General features: G+C 40.0%; 1 protein-coding gene across 1 annotated transcript in view; it reads right to left on the bottom strand.

The window, feature by feature from the left end:
- Positions 1 to 19651, bottom strand: part of Thada (THADA armadillo repeat containing) — a 336577-nt gene that overhangs the window by 59343 nt on the left and 257583 nt on the right. Inside the window, 1 exon segment of the mRNA XM_015479728.2 lies at positions 18634 to 18728. Within this exon segment, the coding sequence (XP_015335214.2) occupies positions 18634 to 18728 (95 nt within the window).

Below are 19651 nucleotides of genomic sequence, written 5' to 3'. Positions count from 1 at the left end.
AGGGGGGGGTGGGGTGGGGTGGTTGGTGGGTTCATGGTGAGCATGGGGTTGTGGTTCCAAGCAGAGCACTGCTGATTTCAGCCCCATCTCTCACAGTACAGAAGAACTAGAATTTCACCAAGCACTGTTTTTTCCCACTAATAAAAACGCCAAAGGAGGGACAGTCACCAAGACTGTAGAAGAATGAGGCGGGCGTGGTGGCACACGCCTGTAATCCCAGTGACTCAGGTGGCTGAGGCAGGAGGATCACAAGTCTGAGGCGAGCCTCAGAAACTTAGTGAAAATTTGTTTCAAAATAAATAAATAGGGTTGGCGGTGTAGTGCCATACTAAAGCACCATTGGGTTCAGTGCCTTGTGCCACCAAAAAACAAAACAAAAAATCCAAAGCAAGCAAAAAAGACATTAGAAGGAATGAACAAGGACCATAGAGAGTGGCTGGCCACAGGCAGCCGTGGGGACGTTGCTCACTAGGTTCTCTCTGAAGTCCTAGAAGTGTCATGAACTAGAAAAACCAGGCTCTGCTCTGGTGGGGTACCCCAGAACCATGCCCACCATACCACAGTATGCAGTGTGGGGTCTCTAGGTGGCCAGGAGGCTGGAGGTAGAAATGCCCAACATTTCACCATGAACAGCTGCAGTGACTGACAAAAGAAGTCTTGCTCTGTTCTTGTGTAGTGGCTCTCAGCCTGGGGAGCACATTAACTCCATCCAAGGGCTTTAGAAGAGTACTTATGATGGGGGACACTTAATCATATCTCTAGGGTGAGAACACAAGTCTGGTTTTGCCTTTTTTTTTTTTTTTTTTTTGTACTAGAGATTAAACCCAGAGGCATTTACCCACTGAGCCACATCCCTAGTCCTTTTTCTTTCTAATTTTGAAGCAGTTGCTGAGGCTGGCTTTGAACTTGAGATCCTCCTGCCTCAGTCTCCTGTGCCATGTGCCCCCATGCCTAGCTGCAAGTCTGGTTTTGATGCAATGTAGGTCATTCTAGTGTGTAGCTGGGACTAAAAGCAACAGTTACTGTTCAGTGACTCTACAGGTAGACTCAACTAGTGGTTTCACAGCCAGGATTCCTCCCTGGTGAAGCAATGTTTGCCTCTGCCATATCAAATACAGTTCAAAGTCTAGATAACAGATGGTACTTATTTTTGTTTCTATGAGTGCCTTTTGTCTGCAGAACACAAAGAAATGACATTAGTTCCTCAGTCTGAAGTTTAGCAGCCTTCTTCTCTAGCAGAGAGTCATTTCTAAACTGTAACTTTTCCACTTATAATCTCAGCTTTGAATGCTTTGGGTTCCTTCTTTCTTGGGGAGCCAAGGGTTCCACTGAAAGCAGCAAGTTCCTCTTGACTGGCCCCACTGTATTTTTCCTAAGTTAGGATGTTTCTTGCAAAGCCATCCTGGTTGGAGCTGTTTTCAGACCTCCCTGTTGGGAAAGTCTTTTCATGTTCCCACCAGTGCAGTCATCTCAGTCACCCAAGTATGTGTGACTGATTCTAAACATCCAATCTGATTTCATTTTTGGAATTTTTTTTCCCCTCTTTCCTAGAGCAAGTATATTTCTGGCCTTCAAGGGAATGGCTCAATGGCTGGATTCACATGGACGGACAATACCTCCTACTGTGTTATGTCCTGGTTCACTGGAGAAATAATTCCCAATAAAATGTCACAAATAATGTGGCAGACATGGATAAGATGCCAACATTTTATTTTGCAAAGTAAGGATTTTAAAACCCACTATATACTTTCACTAAAGAAAAGCTATCTTACCTCCAAAGCAGGAAATGGAATACAGTATCATCATAAAGGACAATTCTTTTTTGTTTTGTTTTATAGTACTGTGGATGGAACCCAGGTCCTCACGCATATTAGGCAAGTACTCTACCACAGAAATTCAACCCTGTTCCCTTACCCCGGTTTTTTGGTACTGGGGACTGAACCCAGGAATGCTTAATCACTAAGCCACATCCTCAGTCCTTTTTTATTTTGAGACAGGGTCTTGCTAAGTTGCTTAGGGCCTCGCTGAATGTTCGAGGCCATATCACCTCATAATTATGGATACAGTGGAGTTACCCATTACAGCAGTTTAATTTAGGTGGATTTAATGAGAGAGTGAGGGGAGGGGAAAGGAGAAGTGGGAAGAGAAACACCAGTTAGAAGAAAAAGGACAATTTCCTCTGGCATTCACATCTTAGCAATGTCCCAGAGAGTGGCTGTGTCGTCATCTCAGACCAGAGGTTCTTGAATTTTACCTGTTCATCCCCACCGTTTCTGATTCAGTAACTCTGGGGAAAGACACCCGCCCCCACCATCACATTTTCTAACAAATTCTCTTGTTATGCTGATGCTGCTGGTGCAGGGACCACACACACTACAGGAGGCTTTACCTCAGACCATCTGAGATCATCTGAGCTGCTCAGTACAAACTCCTTGCCGCACTCAGTGTGTGTAATTCTAGGTCTAATACACCATGGCCCCTAATCACAAATCAACCCCTTCATCTAGTGCTCATGCGCAGAGCCCCTGTATGGTATACAGTGCCTGGTCTTCGCTGATACATCACTCACCAAGACAGCCCAGCAGTCTTGCGCTGAACTGGCCAAAATAAAAAGGGCAAGAAGAAAAAGTGTCGGGGTCCAGAGTGACATTTTCTTGGTCCCAGCAGAGATGACTAGGGGGCTAGGCTAGGGGTGGAGGGACAAAAGCCCTGGGAATCAGCAAACTTATCGTACTGATTAGCAGCAATCCATATCTATGAATGAGAAAGAATCCTCCACAGGATTGCAAAGGCCAGCCAAATACAAAAAACGGTTCCACAGCTATGAAATAAGTCACTTATGAGGATACTGTGCAAATGACAATGATATTGATGATGCCATTCACCTGCCACTGAGCTTTAAATCTGTCTGGCCTTGAACATGCTGTTCCCTCTGCCTCAAAAGGACCAACCAGCAAACACATGAATTCTGTCCTTCAAATACTGTCAAGACTCTGATTCTCTGATGCCAGTAGGTCAAGAAAACTTTTCAGACAATTGTTCCCAAGTTTCCTGTTCTCTCTCTACCAGCACACCCGCCCTCATTGAGAAAGTGGGGGTGAGACAAATCCAAAGCAGATTTCCCTTGAAGCAGGAAGGCCCAATTTTTCTATTTCAAAGAATTGTAGCTCTGGTCATAGAGATCTGTAATCAGATCCAGCAAAAAGTTCTTATCTGAAATGGTTGATACACTGGTTCTAAAAATAATCACAGCTGATAATTTGTCCTCTTTGTGAATGTTAATGACTTATTATGCAACTTCTTAGCCAAAAAAAAAAAAAATTATCTGAGGACAAGAGGAAACCATAGGAACTACAACAACAACAAAAAAACTAACTGATTTAATAAATCTTGGCCTCTCCTTATCGAAGGGAAATTCCATTCTTCTATTTAATCCTCTGCCCCTCCCAGTAAACTGTAATCCTGACCCCAAGGGCCCTTCCAGTTACAAACACGCAGAAGGACCTGGTAGAGGATTCACACCATTGTCTCCCCTGGAACAGATCCTGGTTGTTTATTTGTTGTCTACTTTTGTTTCTAGTTCTCTGAACCCCTTCACTGTGGCTTACACAGGTGTGGCCCCTGCACACACCCCTTTGAAAACACTCCCTCTTCGCCCAGCTGCTGGAATAATCTCAAAGGCGTGTATTTTCAAGCACTGGATTCCTTATCTGCTGAAGGAGAACATGCATCTGAAAATATTATTTGAAGACTATCTTTTCACTCCATAAAATAAAAGCACAGCCCTTTTGGCTTGGGAGATGGTGATCAAGAGTTCTGAAAAGATTTGGGGAGGCTAAAGATGAGCTCATCACGCACTGGGAAGGACCAACATTTACGCACCACCCTGTCTTGGCCTTTGCTCAAATAAGCGGGAAGTCAGGAAATATTGTGGAGAAACACATGACCATCCAAAAACATAGACATAAAGTTACTTCTCAGCATTATACAGCTTCTATTTCTTTTAGTGACTTGCTCTGAAGGGCAGGACTAGATATAAAAAAATTTCCCCACCATGCCCACCTCCCTATTTAATTTAACTTCTTGCCCACAAGACTAGACTTTCTTTGACACCCTCAGACAATCAGATGTAGCATGAAACTAACAGGAAGGCCTCCAGCTGGTGGAAAGGATTTCTTTGAAATCTTCCTTATTCCACCTAATATTAAAAGAGGTAGGACCACTCATCTCAGTCCCTTGCCACTGCTACAGTTGACAATTCTGGGAGTGCATCTGGGCTCTGGGGTCTATACTTGAGAAACAGAATCTAAGAAGGAAGAGGCTTCTGGCACTGCTGGACTGCAAACCAACATTCAACAGGGGTGATGGGCAGGGTGCAATTACAGATGGCAAGATACAGTAGAATCTGGCTGGACTTGTTAGAAGAGAGGAATTAAATAAATTCTGCACAGTGAGCAATGGAGGTGAGTCTGGTAAGTGTACCCAGTACTATGATTTGAATGTCCCAACCAAAGCTCATGGTGAAACTGAATCCTCGTTATGAGTTATTAAGAGGGGAGAAATTTAATGTGACCATGGTATTTGGAGGTGGGGGTCTTTGGGAGGCTACTGAGGCCCTCCCTAACCCAATGGAACAGTGGCTTTATAAGGAGAAGACCTGATAAAGCAAGGAGAGGCCTGAGTCAGGAGGCTGGGTCTCACCATGTGATGCCCTTGTATGTGATGATATTGCAAGAAGGCCCTCCCAGATGCCAAGCAGATGTTGGTGTCATGCTCTTGAATTTCCCAAACAAGGTAGTGGAAGTAATTTGTGCTCTGCTCATGAAGGATTAACCATTACAGGAATTGCCTTCTAATATAAACAATTAGAAAACCGGACATGAGCGGTGTAGGACTGAAGATCCTTGAGAGAAAAAACAAACACAAGCCTTACAACTGTCCCAGCCTACTGCAGAGAGGCATAGAGAGGAGGAACCCAGAGCCCAAGGTCCAGTTCAGTTGAAATGATGAAATGACAACAAATCAGAATTTGGGAAGAGACAGCTGGAATTGGTGATTAAGGGGACCCTGGACATCTGGACATCTGCAGAGCAAGAAGCCCCTGGACTCTTTCAGCTGCTATACATGCTTGGAGTGAAACTCCTTAAGGCTGGGGAAAGAAGAAGAAAGCAGTGGGATGGAAAATTCCTGAAGCTCACACAGCTAGGGTCACTATAGTTTGGTTCTCTGACCCAAAGTACAGAACTTGTAATACATGGGGCATCAGGTAGAGAATTTAATAGGGTCTTATCTTATTAACGGATTTTAAAAGCCTCCTATAAAGATTGAACCCACCTAACAAAACCATCTGTTGGATGGTGCCAACAGATCCTAAGTAACTGTGGGCCAAAACAAGACCAACACTTTAAAGTCTTAAAACAAAATCCAATATATAAAAACATAAAATTAAATTAATACTGACATTTAATAAAATATTACCAGTGTGCAAAGAAGTAGAAAAACAGGATCCATAACTTGGAGAAAAATTAACAAAAAGAAATGACCCACCCAGAAATAACAATGATGATGCAATTAGAAACAAGGACACGGGGCTGGGGATGTAGCTCAAGCGATAGCGCACTCGCCTGGCATGCGTGCGTCCTGGGTTCAATCCTCAGCACCACATACAAACAAAGAAGTTGTGTCCGCCGAAAACTAAAAAATAAATATTAAAAAAAAAAATTCTCTCTCTCTCTCACTCTCTCTTTAAAAAAAGAAAAAGAAACAAGGACATGGAAACAGCTATTATGAATATGCTACACCTGGTGAAGAATCTAGAGAAAACTAAACATGAAGAGAAATATAGGAGATATAAAAGGACATAAATCAGACATCTAGAGATGTACAAAATCTGAAATAATAATACACTGGATGAAATTAGCAGCACATTAGACAATGCAAAAGAAAAGTGAATTTGGAGATAAAGAAATAGAATTATCAAAATGAAACACAGATTTTTAAAAAGAACAAAAAGAAACCAGGGCATCACTGATCTGTAGAACAGATAAGTTACCTAATTTAAGCCAGGTACATGCCTATAATCCAGGCTGAGGCAGGAGGGGTGCTAGTTCAAGACCAGGCTCAGCAATTTAGTGAGAGCTTATCTCTCAAAATAAAAAGAGCTGGGGATGTAGCTCAGTGGTAAAGTTCCCCTTGGTTCAATCCTCAGTACCAAAACAAAACAAAGAGAGACAGAGAGAGAGAGAAAAGAAAAAAGTTACCTAATTTTTATGAATGAAATCTGTGAAAGAGAGGAAAGTGGGAATTGGACAGAAGATTATTCAAAGAAATAATGGTGCTGGAACAACTCAATATCTATATGCCAAATGGGGCGGCGGGGGCGGGGGGGGGGGCTTCAAGCATATCTCATGACAACATGAATATTAACTTGAGGTAGATCAGAAAATCTAAATGTAAAATCTAAAACTACAGAACTTTAGAAGAAATCATGAGACAACATCTTTGTGACTTTGGGACTAGGCTCAGAAAGACTCATTAACTTAGGACACACAAAACAGCAAATACATACACACAAAAAAATCAACTGGATTTCAAAATTAAAAATGTCTGATCTTCAAAAGATACTGTTTAGAAAATGAAAAGGCAAGCTCAAGACAGGTGAAATGTATTTGCAAAATATTTATGTGAGTAAAAAACTCCTACAACTCAATAATAAACAACTCAGTTTAAAAGAGAACTAGTTTGGCATGGTGGTACATGTGTGTAATCCTAGTGAAGGCTGAAGCAGTAGGTTCTTAAGAAGTTTGAGTTCAGCCTGGGCAATTTAGTTAGATCCCGTCTCAAAAAAAAAAAAAAAAAAAAGGCTGGGGATGTAGCTCAGTGGCAGAGTACCCCTGGGTTCGATACCCAATACTGGGGCAGGCAGGAGGGAAATACAAAAGATTCAAATAGATATTTAACCAAAAATAGATATATGTAGACAAGTATGGCACATGAAAGATGCTTAACATAATTAGTTATTACGCAAGTGCAACTTAAAATCATGCAACATCACTATGTACCCAGTAGAATAGCCAAAACAAGAGGGATAAGTCTAGGAGAGAAGGTGGAACAATTGGACTTCTGGTTCATTGCTGGTGCAAATGCAAAGTGAAAAGTGCTTTTGCTAAACATTTTGGCAGTTTCTAACAACATTGATGTATTCTTACCATATGACCCAGTAATTACCTTCTTAGTTTTTTACTCAAGAGAAATTTAAATGTCTGATCAAAGGCTTCTATGTGACTATTCAGAGCTGCATTATTGAAAATTTCCAAAAACAGAAATAACCCAAAGGTCCATCAACTAGCAAATCAGTATAAGTAAACTAAACATACGATGAAATACTATTCGGCAATTAAAATGCCAATGATTCATGCCACATGAATAGAATGAAGGACAAAAATCACATGATCACCTCAATAGACATAGAAGAGCACTTATTCAAATTCAACACCCTTTCATAACAACAACAACAAAAAAAAACCCTCAACAATCTAGAAATAGAACCTGATAAAGGCATCTAAGAAAAACTCATTGCTAACATACCTAATGGCGAAAGATTGAAAGTTCTCTCTCTAAGATCAGGAACAAGACAAGGATGTCTGCTTTTGCCAGTTCTATTTAACACTGTACTGGAGATTTCAGTCTGAGCAATTAGGCAAGAAAAATAAATTTAAAACCATCCAGATAGGAAAGGAAAAAGTAAAAATTATCTCTATTGCAAATGACATGATTCCAAATATAGAAAGGGACTCTAAGGGGTCTATAAAAAACAAAAAACAAAACAAAACAAAATACTATTAAAGCTAATAAACCAGCTCTATAAGGACATAGAATAAAGGATCTATAAATAAAAGATGGGCATGATGTATATACTAAAATCTATAAAACATCATTGAAAGAAATGAAGGAGACTTTTAAATAAGTAGACATCCTGAGATCATGGACCTGAAAACACAATTTTGTTATGATGTCAATACTCCTCAAATTGATCTACACAGTTAACACAATCCCTATTCAAGGAATTCAGCCAGGTGTGGTGGTGCACACCTGTAATCCCAGCAGCTTGAGGCTGAGATGGAGGATAGTGAGTTCAAAGACAGCCTCAGCAAAGGCAAGGTGCTAAGCAGCTCAGTGAGACCCTCTCTCTAAATAAAATATAAAACAGGGCTGGTTATGTGGCTCAGTGGTTGAGTGCCCCTGAGTTCAATCCCCAGTACCAAAAAGAACAAAGCTGAAGAACTTATACTTATTTCAAAAGTTACTACAAAACAATGGTAATCAAGACAGTGTGGTCCTGGCATACGCACAGACATATAGATCAATGAAACAGAATTAAGAATCTAGAAACAGGGCTGGGATTGCAGCTCAGTGTAGAGTGCTTGCCTAGCATGTATGAAGAATGAGTTTGATTCTCAGCACCACATACCAATAAATAAATAAAATTTAAAAATTCATCAACAACTAATAAAAAAGAATCTAGAAATAAACACATAATTTATGGTTAATCAATTTTTTGACAAGGTGCCAAGACAACTTAATGGGAAAAGAATAGTCTTCTGAACACAGAGTGCTGGGACAAATGAACAGTCACATGCAAAGGATGTGGATGGACCTACCTCTCATACCAAATATAAAAACTAACCTACAGGGTGTGCAGTGACACGTGTCTATAATCCCAGCTTCTCAGGAGGCTGAGGCAGGGGAATCACAAGTTTAAGGCCAATCTTGGGAATTTAGTGAGTCTCTGTCTCAAAATAAAAAATAAAAAGGTCTGGGGAGGTAGTTTAGTGGTATAGTACTTTATCTAACATGTACGAGGTCCTGAGTTCAATCCTCTAGACCACAAACAAAAACAAACACAAAACAAAACAAAACAAAAACACTTCAAAACAGATCATAGACCTAGGAGCTAAAACTTTTTAGAAGAAAAATTTTTAGAAGAAAACATGGGTATAAACCTTCATGATTTTGGATTGGGCAATAGTTTCTTAAATATGACATCAAATGCACAGCAACAAAAGAAAAAAACAAATACAATTAATTTCATTACAACCAAAACCTTTCGCCATCAAAGAACATTATCAAGAAAAGTGACAAGCTGGGCATGGTGGTGCACACCTGAAATCCCAGCAATTGGGAGGCTGAGGCAGGAGGAAGTTGAAAGCCAGCCTCAGCAATTTAGCGAGGCTAAAGCAACGTAGCAAAAAATAAAAAGGGCTGGGGATATAGCTCAATGGTTAAGCGCCTCTGGGTCGATCTTTGGTACTCCCCCCCGCAAAAAAAAAAAAAAGGAAAATGACAAACCAGCATGGTAGTGCATACCTATAATCCCAGAGCATACTGGGGATTGAAGCCAGTAGGTCTCAATTTAAAAATTTATTTAAAAATTTTTGAGATACAGCTGGGCGTGGTGACACACATCTGTAATTCCCAATGACTCAGGAGGCTAAGGCAGGACGGCTTCAAGTTTCAGGATAGCATGGGTAATTTAGAGAGTCCCTGTCTCAGAATACAAATAACAAGGATTGGGAATGTGGCTCAATGGTAAAATGTCCCTGGCTTCAATCCCCAGTATCTCCCACACACACAAAAGAAGAAGAAGAAGAAAAAAAAAGGCAAGACAACTCACATAACAAGAGAAAATATTTGCAAATTGTGTAGTTTATAACGGATTAAAATTAGAACACACTAAGAACTTTTATAATTCAAGAATAAAAAAGACAAGACCAATTAAAAAATGGGCAAAGGACCTGAATGGACATTTCTCTAAAAATTAATAGTTAACATTAGAAAAGATGTTCAATATCACTAATCATTAGGAAAATGCAAAGAAAAGCACAATGAGATCCACTTTCTTCACATGTTGCTAGTAGGCATGCAAGACAGTGCAGTCTCTTTGGAGCCAATTTAGCAATTCCTTAACAAGTTGAAATTAAGAGTTGGCATTTGACTCAACAATTGCACTTCTAGATAAGTATCAAAAAGAACCGAAAGCACAGGTTTCTACAAAAATTTGCCCATGAACATTCACAGCAGGATTATTTATAATAGCCCCCAAATATCCATCAATTGATGCAATGGATAAACAACATGTGATATCTAGAGCTGAGGATATGTAGCCCAGTGGTAGAGCACTTGCCTAGCATGTGGGAATGAGGCTTTGGGCTCACTCCCCAGCATTCCAATAACAAAAAGTGACATCTATACAACGGAATATTATTCAGTCAAAAAAAGAATCAAGTGCTGGTTCATACGACACGATGGCTGAATCTTGAAAACAGTGTTATGTGAAAGAACCCAGACATGAAAGGCCACAAAGCTATGATTCCATTTATTCAAAATGTTTACAATGGACTTTCAAAAACTACATGGCATGGGCAACTAGTTTCAGATTATCTTTGAGGAGGGGCTAGAGTGGGTAGAGGAAGGGACATTCAGAAACACTGAAATCACAAATGTTCTGAGACCCTTGCTGGAGTGGAAATAAGGTTTCAGGACATGGTTCTGTCACCGATACAGACACTAAGTCCAAGATACTATGAGTTCCTTAACTTGAATCACTGAAATGGGCAGTTGGACCAAGAGTCAGGAAAGCTCAGCTTTTTCACTAAACAACGGTGTGACCTTGAGGAAGTCAATTAATTGCTTGAGTTTCCATCTACATGTGATTAAATGATCTCTAAAATTCCAAGAATTGACAGCCTACGTATCCTGCATCATCAGGTCTAGAATTAACAAGCAACAAACACTACATTACCTAGCAAGCTAATAACACCCTATATTATTTGAACTTCCAAAAGATAGCCGGGAATCATCTGCTTATTTTAAGAGCTCACTGTTCCTTGGGTAAGACACTTTTTGACAGAAGTAATAGTTTAGATGGACAGTCCCAATGTTTTGGAGAAAACCAAGTAATTTATTGACAACAAAGCTTTTTTTTTTTTTTCTTTTCTGAAAATTTCATGGCTACAGGCCCAGAAATTTAAGTTCCCAGAAGACTCTCCTTTTTTAAAAAAAATATTTTTTAATTGTAGATGAACACAATACCTTTATTTTATTTACTTATTTTTTATGTGGTTCTGAGGATTGAACCCAGTGCCTCACACATGCTAGGCAAGTGCTCTACCACTGAGCCACAACCCTATTTCCCCCTCAAGAAGACTCTCAAAAATATGTTCTCAATTCCTTTCTATCTCCCACCCAGAGCTGAAAGAATCACACCAACTGTGTCATATTAAACACATCTGCATTCAACACTGATAAAAGTGCATGACTGAAGAACAGATAAGAATTGTTTTCAATTTGTTCAGATGGAATTGGTTAAATTTAACCTAATTAGACCAAATAATCAAAGCAGGTGTTTGTAAGTTGCCAATGTTTTTATTCTCTGTAATTGTTCGGCTCTATTTCCCAAGAACTTAAGTAAAGGAAGTTAATATGTCATAAAAATCACTGACCTTACATTTATTCATGTCACACATATATTATTCATGTTCTAGGCAGTACAAATACAAGGCATTGTTGAATACTTCTCACAGATTTAACCATTTAACCATGAGCAACATCTAAGCTGGCCTGTGGGAGGGATTATGTTACCCAACTTCCATTATATAAATACAAGCAGTAATAAGTGAAAGCCTGTCTTCTAATCTTCTCCTGATCTACAAAGCACACTGACTTGGCGTTTAGACTATTTAGGGATTCTGACTTCACTCTCAAGCTGGTCACTTTTAAGGCATTTAGAGAAAAAATAATAATAATAATAAAAGTTACATTCCAGTTAAAACAAAATGTTTATTGCACTTGGCAGAGTGATGGGATCTGAACTATAAATCCCAACTAACAAAGAAACCACAAAACCAGTCCCCAGCAGCCTGGTCCTGGGAAGTGTTTTGTGTAGTGGCCGTAGGTCTACAATCAAAAGGAAAAAGGGCAGGTGGCTGCCCGGAGCAGCGAGTATTCTCTTTCTAGTAACATACTCCAGTCCCAGCTATGCTTTCGTATTATTCTACACACCCTGGGGATGGGGAACAAACGCAGGCAGGAAAGGCCCCATGATTTATAAACTCCTGTAAAGGGGATCCCTCCCTGAGGCTTGGGGCTTCTATGGCAGGGGCAGAAGCCTGGAAAGCTGGATCCCTGAGGAGAGTGACTGGTCTTTCCTGATGTGGCATACTTGGAGAGCTCAAGCTCTGCCACCTTAGTACTCATGTGACAGAGTTCTTTCTGCCTCAGAATGTCCAAAATGAAGGAACACTAGTACCCCCTACTCTTCATTAATGCACATAAATATGTGACATATGTTGAACTGGTGGTGCTTGGCTCAAAGAATGCTGGCCATTATTATCAACTCCTTCAAGGAGGCTGATGTTGAAAACAGTGTTTCCTGCCAGTATGGGGTACAAACCTGCAATCTCAACTATCAGGGAGACTGAGGCAGGAGGGATCACAAGTTCGAGGAAACCATGCCAACTTAGAGAGATTCGTCCTCAAAATAACTTTAAAAAAATGTTTTTGAAGACTGGGGAGGTAGCTCGGTGCTAAAATGCCCCTGGATTTAATCCCCAGTGGGGAGGAGGGACGGGGGGGGAGTTTCCTTGTATAATGCAAATCTTTTTCCAGTTAGAAAAAAATTTTTTTTTTGAGGGAGGATACTAGGGATTGAATCCAGGGGTGCTCTACTACTATAATACATCCCCAGCTCTTTTTAATTTTATTTTGAGACAGGGTCTCACTAAGTTTCCCAGGCTGGTTTCAAATTTGTGATCCTCCTGCATCAGCCTCCTGCTTCAGTCTCCTGAGTTGTGTGGGCCACCTTGCAAGGTTAGTAAAACATTTCTATGAAATTGTTATGTCATTTCTTCATTTCTTTTGGATTAACAAATCCTCTTCAAGATTCATATTTCAGTGTGTCACATATGCATATAATTATAAAAGAACCAGGTTGCTTAAAGTTTGGAGCCTTGGAGGAAAAAAAACAACCCACTCATAAACTCATCCAGAGAGTTTCAAATGAAAGTCTGAAAGTGTAAGTCGGTATAACATTTGTTTAAATACTTGGTAAATAGCTATGAAAATAGCTATGAAAAACTCAAATTTAAGGGTATGGGCATAGATAGAAACAGAAAGTCCATCTCTCAGAGTAAAAGAGGTAAATATTTAGTCAAGTCTCAGAGGGTATTTTAGTAGGTAGATATTTCAATGGAAAATTTCCGATCTGGGAGCAAATAACTTAAGATGGATTTAAAATTAGAATGAAAGCTCTCTGTTTCCAGTCCCTGCTCAGGCCTGTAACCCAGCCCGAGCGTCCTGTGGTGGACTTTTTCTCCCTCATTCCCCAACTCCAATTGGAGACTATAATTTTCCTTCCTGCAGGAAACTGATATATACTGGTGATAGCTGGATGCAGAAGAGGAAAAAGAATACAGGGGACAGAAAGTCCTTGTGGGTTTAAATCACTTTTAAACTCCAAACAAACCCCCACATTTGGACTTTTCAAAACCTAGTTAATGGCTGAGGAAACCTCAAATGACTGGGAAGTACTAAGATAAAAGTTTGAATTACACAAAACACATCATTATTGTGAGCTTTTCTAATTATCTTCCTTGCCTTTTCCCTTCACTGTGTTTTTCAATGTTTATGCCCCCAGCCTTCAATGTGGTTCTGAGACACTTTTGAGGTAGGAATAGCCTTATAAGGTCACTTTCAGATTAAGGTGTGAGAGGCTATGGGCAGATTCTCCTTCATGAAAACAGTTTCCCTGCAATTATTACTTCATTTCTTTGAGAATAACTAGTCCCTTCTAGATTCATATTTAAATACCTAACATCTAAATGTGTACACACATACACACACACACACACGTGAAACAGAATTATTGCATAAAGTTATGAAAACAGAAACTAGGAGGAAGTCCTCTATAATCCCACCTATTTTGAGAGGGGTGGGTACTGGGGATTGAACCCAGGGGTGCTTTACCACTGAGCTACATCCCCAGCCCTTTTTATTTTTTACCTTGAGACAGGATTCCCACTAAGTTGCTTAGGGCCTCACTAAGTTAGGCTAGCCATGAACCTATGATCCTTCTACCTCGGGCTCATGAGACACTGGGATAACAGGCATGCGCCACCATGCTGCCCAGCTAGAATCCCACCATTCTAAACAACTGCTTTTAGCACTGTACTGCCTTTCCTTCTGGTCTAGTCCTCCACTCTCCATGTCCCACCTCCCAAGCCCCCCATACTGGTTATCACAAAGACTGGGCAAATCTCCCCAATAGTTGGTGAATGAATTTTCAGTTAGAGTGCAAGAAGCTATAGGATGAGGGTGGAGAATGAAATGCCACCACCTTGTCTTAAAAACCACATGATCTAACTTTTTGTTTTATATCCTTCAGTAATCTCCTTAGTCTACAGAGTCAACTCCAAGCCCCTTAGACTGTGTCCTGTGGGGCCCTCCAGGAGTGATTTTCTGCCTCCCTAGCCTCACCTCTAATCTCTCTTGCCTGGCATTGAACCTAGCACTCAGACACCCTGTCCTAGTTCTTTGAAGGCTGTGGTGATCTATGCCCTCTGGCCATGCTCCCTACCATCAATAATACCCACCTGCTCCTTGCTCATCTGGTGAATCCCTGCTTATCATCATCAAAATCCGCTCAACCAATTTCTTCTCTAACAGCCATTCTTCTCCTCCCAAGGAGAAATGACCTTTTGCTTTAGTGCCTCAAATGTATCCCACACATGCTTCTTGAACACCATCTATAATCCCTTACTGTGTTTATTTAAAAGCACAAGACATATTCCTCTCTAGTCCAGACAGGTGCTCAACATATGTTTGATGCTAGCTAGCATATCTCATGAGTGAAAAAATAAACAAACAAGAAAAAAAAGATCTTTTTCTAGATCAGTTTGAGGGGCAAGGGCATCCCTAATCAAGAGGATTCCAGACAATCTATGCCAGGTGTGCAAGCATTTCTTCTTTCCTGAAGATGCTTAAACTATGAGGAGAACTATAAAGGTGAGGGTTGAACACAGTTTTGCCAGGCTGCAGGGGACTCTATTATACACAAGGTTTCCAGCTAATGATAAATAATAATAAGAGTAGCTATTTTTATTGTGCACTTACTCAGTGCCATGCAAAGCTCATTTGTACATAAGGGTTTATGCATATAGTTGAAAACCACCCTAAGATACAGATTCTATTATTATCCCCATTTACAATGGAGACAAAGTGTCTTAAAGAAGTTCAAAAAGGTCAAAAAATAAATGGCAGATCTGGGATTCAAACCTAGGGATCCGGCTTCAGAGTCTGTGTGTATGCTTCCTACTCTGTGGAGGTTGATCTATATATGATTTATAAACATGCACACAAAATTAATTATCTCATTTGAATTCAGAAAATAAAGTCATATATGATTGATGCATGAGTTTAAATCAAGACTTGTAACTTAATAATAACTGTACTATCCTAAAAACTGAGCAAAATTGCATTTTACCCAGTTACTAACAAACATATTCAGTGAGGGCTTACTATGTGCTTGGTTGGGTAACAAAGACTATAAGACATGGTCCATTCTTCCAAGGAGCTTAATACCATGACATTATTTTGAAAGCATACTAAAATCTACACATCCAGACAAGTGATCATCGATTTGGGGAGATACTTATCTACTGCTCAAACTGCCTTTGGAAACAATTTATGAGACATACAAGAACAGATTTCACTACTTTAAGGTCACAGCTTATTTTTATCCCAAGGAGTGCTATCCATCTTAATCACTGACTTACTTGACATTTAGTTAGTTTAAAAATCTAGCCCAAACTCAAAGGATGAAAACTTACTACTACTATTTGTGTGGATGCATCCCATGAATACACACATTCATATAGGTAGATATAGCTACATGCACACTTATCCTGTGGTTTATGAGGGCAATTCCCAAAGTCCAGTGCTGTCCAATTCAATATAATGTAAGCCATATATGTAATCTGAAAATTTATAGTAGCCACGTTTTCCTTCATCAATAATATTACTTTAATGTGATATTTTGGTTTCTGTGATAAGTTATTAACAACTTTTCACATCTTTCCATTTGACAAAGTGAAATTCACATATTTTAATAATAGTTTTGTTTTCCTTATTCTTTTCATTCTAGTAGTAATCACATTTCAAAAGTACAAGAAACAGGTGAAACTAATTTTGATAATACATACATATATATATATGTGTTTTTTTTTTAAATAGGAGGAAATGTATATTTGAGGGCTCACAGTTTCAGAGGTCTCAGTCCACAGATGGCTGATTCCATTCCTCAGGACTCATGGTGAGGCTTAAATTTTAAAATTTTAATCTGATGTCTAATATCTAGTCAATATAAAAATTATTGATAAATTTTACACTTTTTTCACACTTGGCCTTGGAAATCTGGAGTGTACTTTGTACTTACAGAACACCTCAGTTTGGACCAGCTGCATCTCAAGCACTCAAGCGCCACGTGTGGCTAGTGGTTGCTTTATGGAAAAGTACGGAGCACATTCAGAACTGTGGCTGTCACCTAGAGTCAGGGTCCAAGTGCCCTTTCCCGTCACAACTTATTCTGCAAATAAGGACACTAAGAGGAGCAGCGTGTGCCTGCAAGCTCAATGCTGCTGAGGAATGAAAGACCATTTGTGATCACATTTAACTGGGAATAAACTTCAAATAATGTCAAGAGTTTGGAGGAAAGAACAATTTAAAAAAGCCAAATTTGGGGTTGGGATATAGCTCAGTGGTAGAGCACCTGCCTGGCAGGTATGAGGCACTAGGTTCAATACTCAGCACCATATACAAATAAATAAATAAAATAAAGGTATTGTGTCCATCTACAAATATATATATATATATATATATATATATATATATATATATATTTTTTTTACATATATGTAAATAAAAGCCAAAGTCATCCCCATGGAGCCCAGCTTATCAGGAAAGGATGGGAAGGTATTTTATAACACTCAAAGGTTCCCTCTTCTAGATAGGAATAAGGTGCTAAATGAGCCAACAAAAACTCAGTTCAAATCAACTAATGATACAGTCAACTACATGACTCTGCCAGGATCCCACTGGATAGATTTGTAAGCAGGTCCTTTAGCTATGTAAACAGATATGTATTATAAAGCTACATGAAATTTGGACCTGAAATATAGAAACACCTTACTTGGTAACAGCTGTATAATCTCTTTATAATCTATGGACCGCAGCTAACTCAAGTGTACAAGTGGATGCAATAATCTCTTATAGCTAGGGTAACCTATAATTTATTATGCAAACCTGGACCCACTCAAGAATAAAATGGGGACACTATTCATAACTATGCTGGGACAAGAGGCATAAACCAAGACTGTTTTTTTTGTTTCTTTGTTTTGTTTTTTAGATGGAGTCTCACTATGGGATTACAGGTGTATTCACCATGCCCAGATCAACCGGGATTGTTTTATAGCTATAAAATTATATAATCCTATGTTACTGAATAGATACAACAACTGCCCCTATGCAGGGAAATGCAGCTGAGGAAAGTCTAGTGTGTTCTTATTTCCTCTGTATGGCCAAAGGGGCTTTGTGAGCTAACATACATGGATCTGCGTGAGGTGGTTTCACACTCCCACTCCAAACCCCCTATAAAGCATTTTAAATTGGTTTGAATTTGGGAACAGGGTTCCATATGGACAGAGCTGGACTTTGACAGCCTGAATGTATTTACTGAAGACAACAAATCACTGACAGACTCAATGTAACAGAGGAAAGGCCTGGCCTGCTTGTACTCAGAAACTTACTTTGTAATCGAAGCCCCCTTTAGACAGGCCTAATCAATTAGAAGAGGCTGATTTTAACCAGTTGCAGGCTCATTACCCTGCATTCCAGTTTGTGTTGATGAAAATCAGTTTCAGTCTGTGGCCTGGAACTCATGTACAGCACTTCCTGTAGCCTCTTATATAAACACATCAAAAAAATTTATTTGGAATTGCCCTTCTCCCTTAAAAAAACAAAACAAAACAAAAAAAAACACTTTGTGAATTGTGATTAAAATAGAACAGTTGCATGTGGGTCTGGAGCACATGCCCAGAAACACACATGACCTAAAATCACAGAGGATTTCAAAGCTTGAGGCAGCAACTGTGACATGCACCAGTGTGTAAGGGTACACTCGAGACAGGAGCGCAAATGTTCTGGCTCCAGCATCAAATGAGCCAGCTCGCTTATCTCCACAGCATGGAACAGAGCGAACAAGTCATTGAAAAGGATGACCTTTCAAAGAAAATGCATAAAACAGGAAAAAGTCAAGGTCTGCGAAACACAGAGGGTATCTGAGTAGAGTTCATACTCTTCTCTGAATGACCAAATAGAAGATATTTAACAGCAAACTTCCAAGTAAACAAGGACAAGTTTCCTTGAGAAACTTCTAGGAGGGAGCCATATGGCACTGGGTTGAATTCTGACGGATGGTTGGTCTTATTGAAGTAGGTGGGAGTGTGTGGTGGAGCTACTCAAACCCTACCCACATTTCAAAGACCTGTGACCATTCCAAAATGATATAACTATGAATCATACCTGGCTGGTTGCCCTTTATGGCTTTGTCGAGGCAGTATGTCAACAGCAAGATAATGTCAATATATACAGCTCTGGTCACCAAACATGGATTTTGCCTAGAAAGGTAAAGAACAGAAAATAAATTGATATTTTTCTCTCCCTGAGGCCTGAGTCACAGGAATAAGAAAATGGGTGTTTTCTCTCAGGTGCATCAGGAGGCTTAGGCAGTCATGGCAAATGCTTAAAATAAGATGGACGACAACACGAGGTAAGCAAATGAGCAATTCAGTGAGAGTCCAAGAGCATACGGTGGAGGCTGGGGCTGTGTGTGGACCAAAAACATAAAATGCTATGCTCTGGTTCCAAACAAAATAAGTGGAAATCAAGCAAAACCCAAGATCCTAACCTAGTTCGTTGAAAATGAGATGGGGCAGGAGAGATATTGTATCATCCCTCTGTTGTTTGAGTGTGAGTGTGGTACTCCTCTACCACTGAGCTACATCTCCAGCACTTTTTAGTTTTTATTTTCAGACAGGGTCTCGTCTCACTAAGTTGCCTAGGCTGGCCTGGAACTTGTGATCCTTCTGTCTTAGCCTCCCAAAGGAACTTTTTTTTGAGTACAGTGCTTGAAGAGCCCTGGCTCCAAGTTATAGTGATCAAGGAAGGGGCCAAACTCTCTTCTGTGTGCTAATGATCTGGCAAAGGTGGTGAAAATAGTAGATATCACTAGGTCTGCCACTTGTGTGATGACACCAAAATTGGCACCAGTTAGTGGATTTCCTAAACCCAACCTTCTCATTCCCTGTAAATTAACAGTTTTACCATTACTCTAAAGCTTATTCCCACCTCTATTCTTACCTGCCCACATCCTGGAGCATATTCTGACATGAAGGCCTGAAGCAAAATGATCAGGTGGGCTCTTTGTTGCTGACCTGCCTGCCCTACCTGAGCCCCAATGACTTGTACAGTATCTGCTGGCTTACTGACTCCTACCTCCCCAAACTGCTAGTTTACATGACACCTCAGGTCTGGCCTAAAT

Source organism: Marmota marmota, unplaced genomic scaffold (genome assembly GCF_001458135.2).
Source record: "Marmota marmota marmota unplaced genomic scaffold, marMar, whole genome shotgun sequence".
Taxonomy (NCBI): domain Eukaryota; kingdom Metazoa; phylum Chordata; class Mammalia; order Rodentia; family Sciuridae; genus Marmota; species Marmota marmota.
Note: the sequence above shows the minus strand (reverse complement) of the source record. Positions and strands in the feature narration are given on the sequence as shown.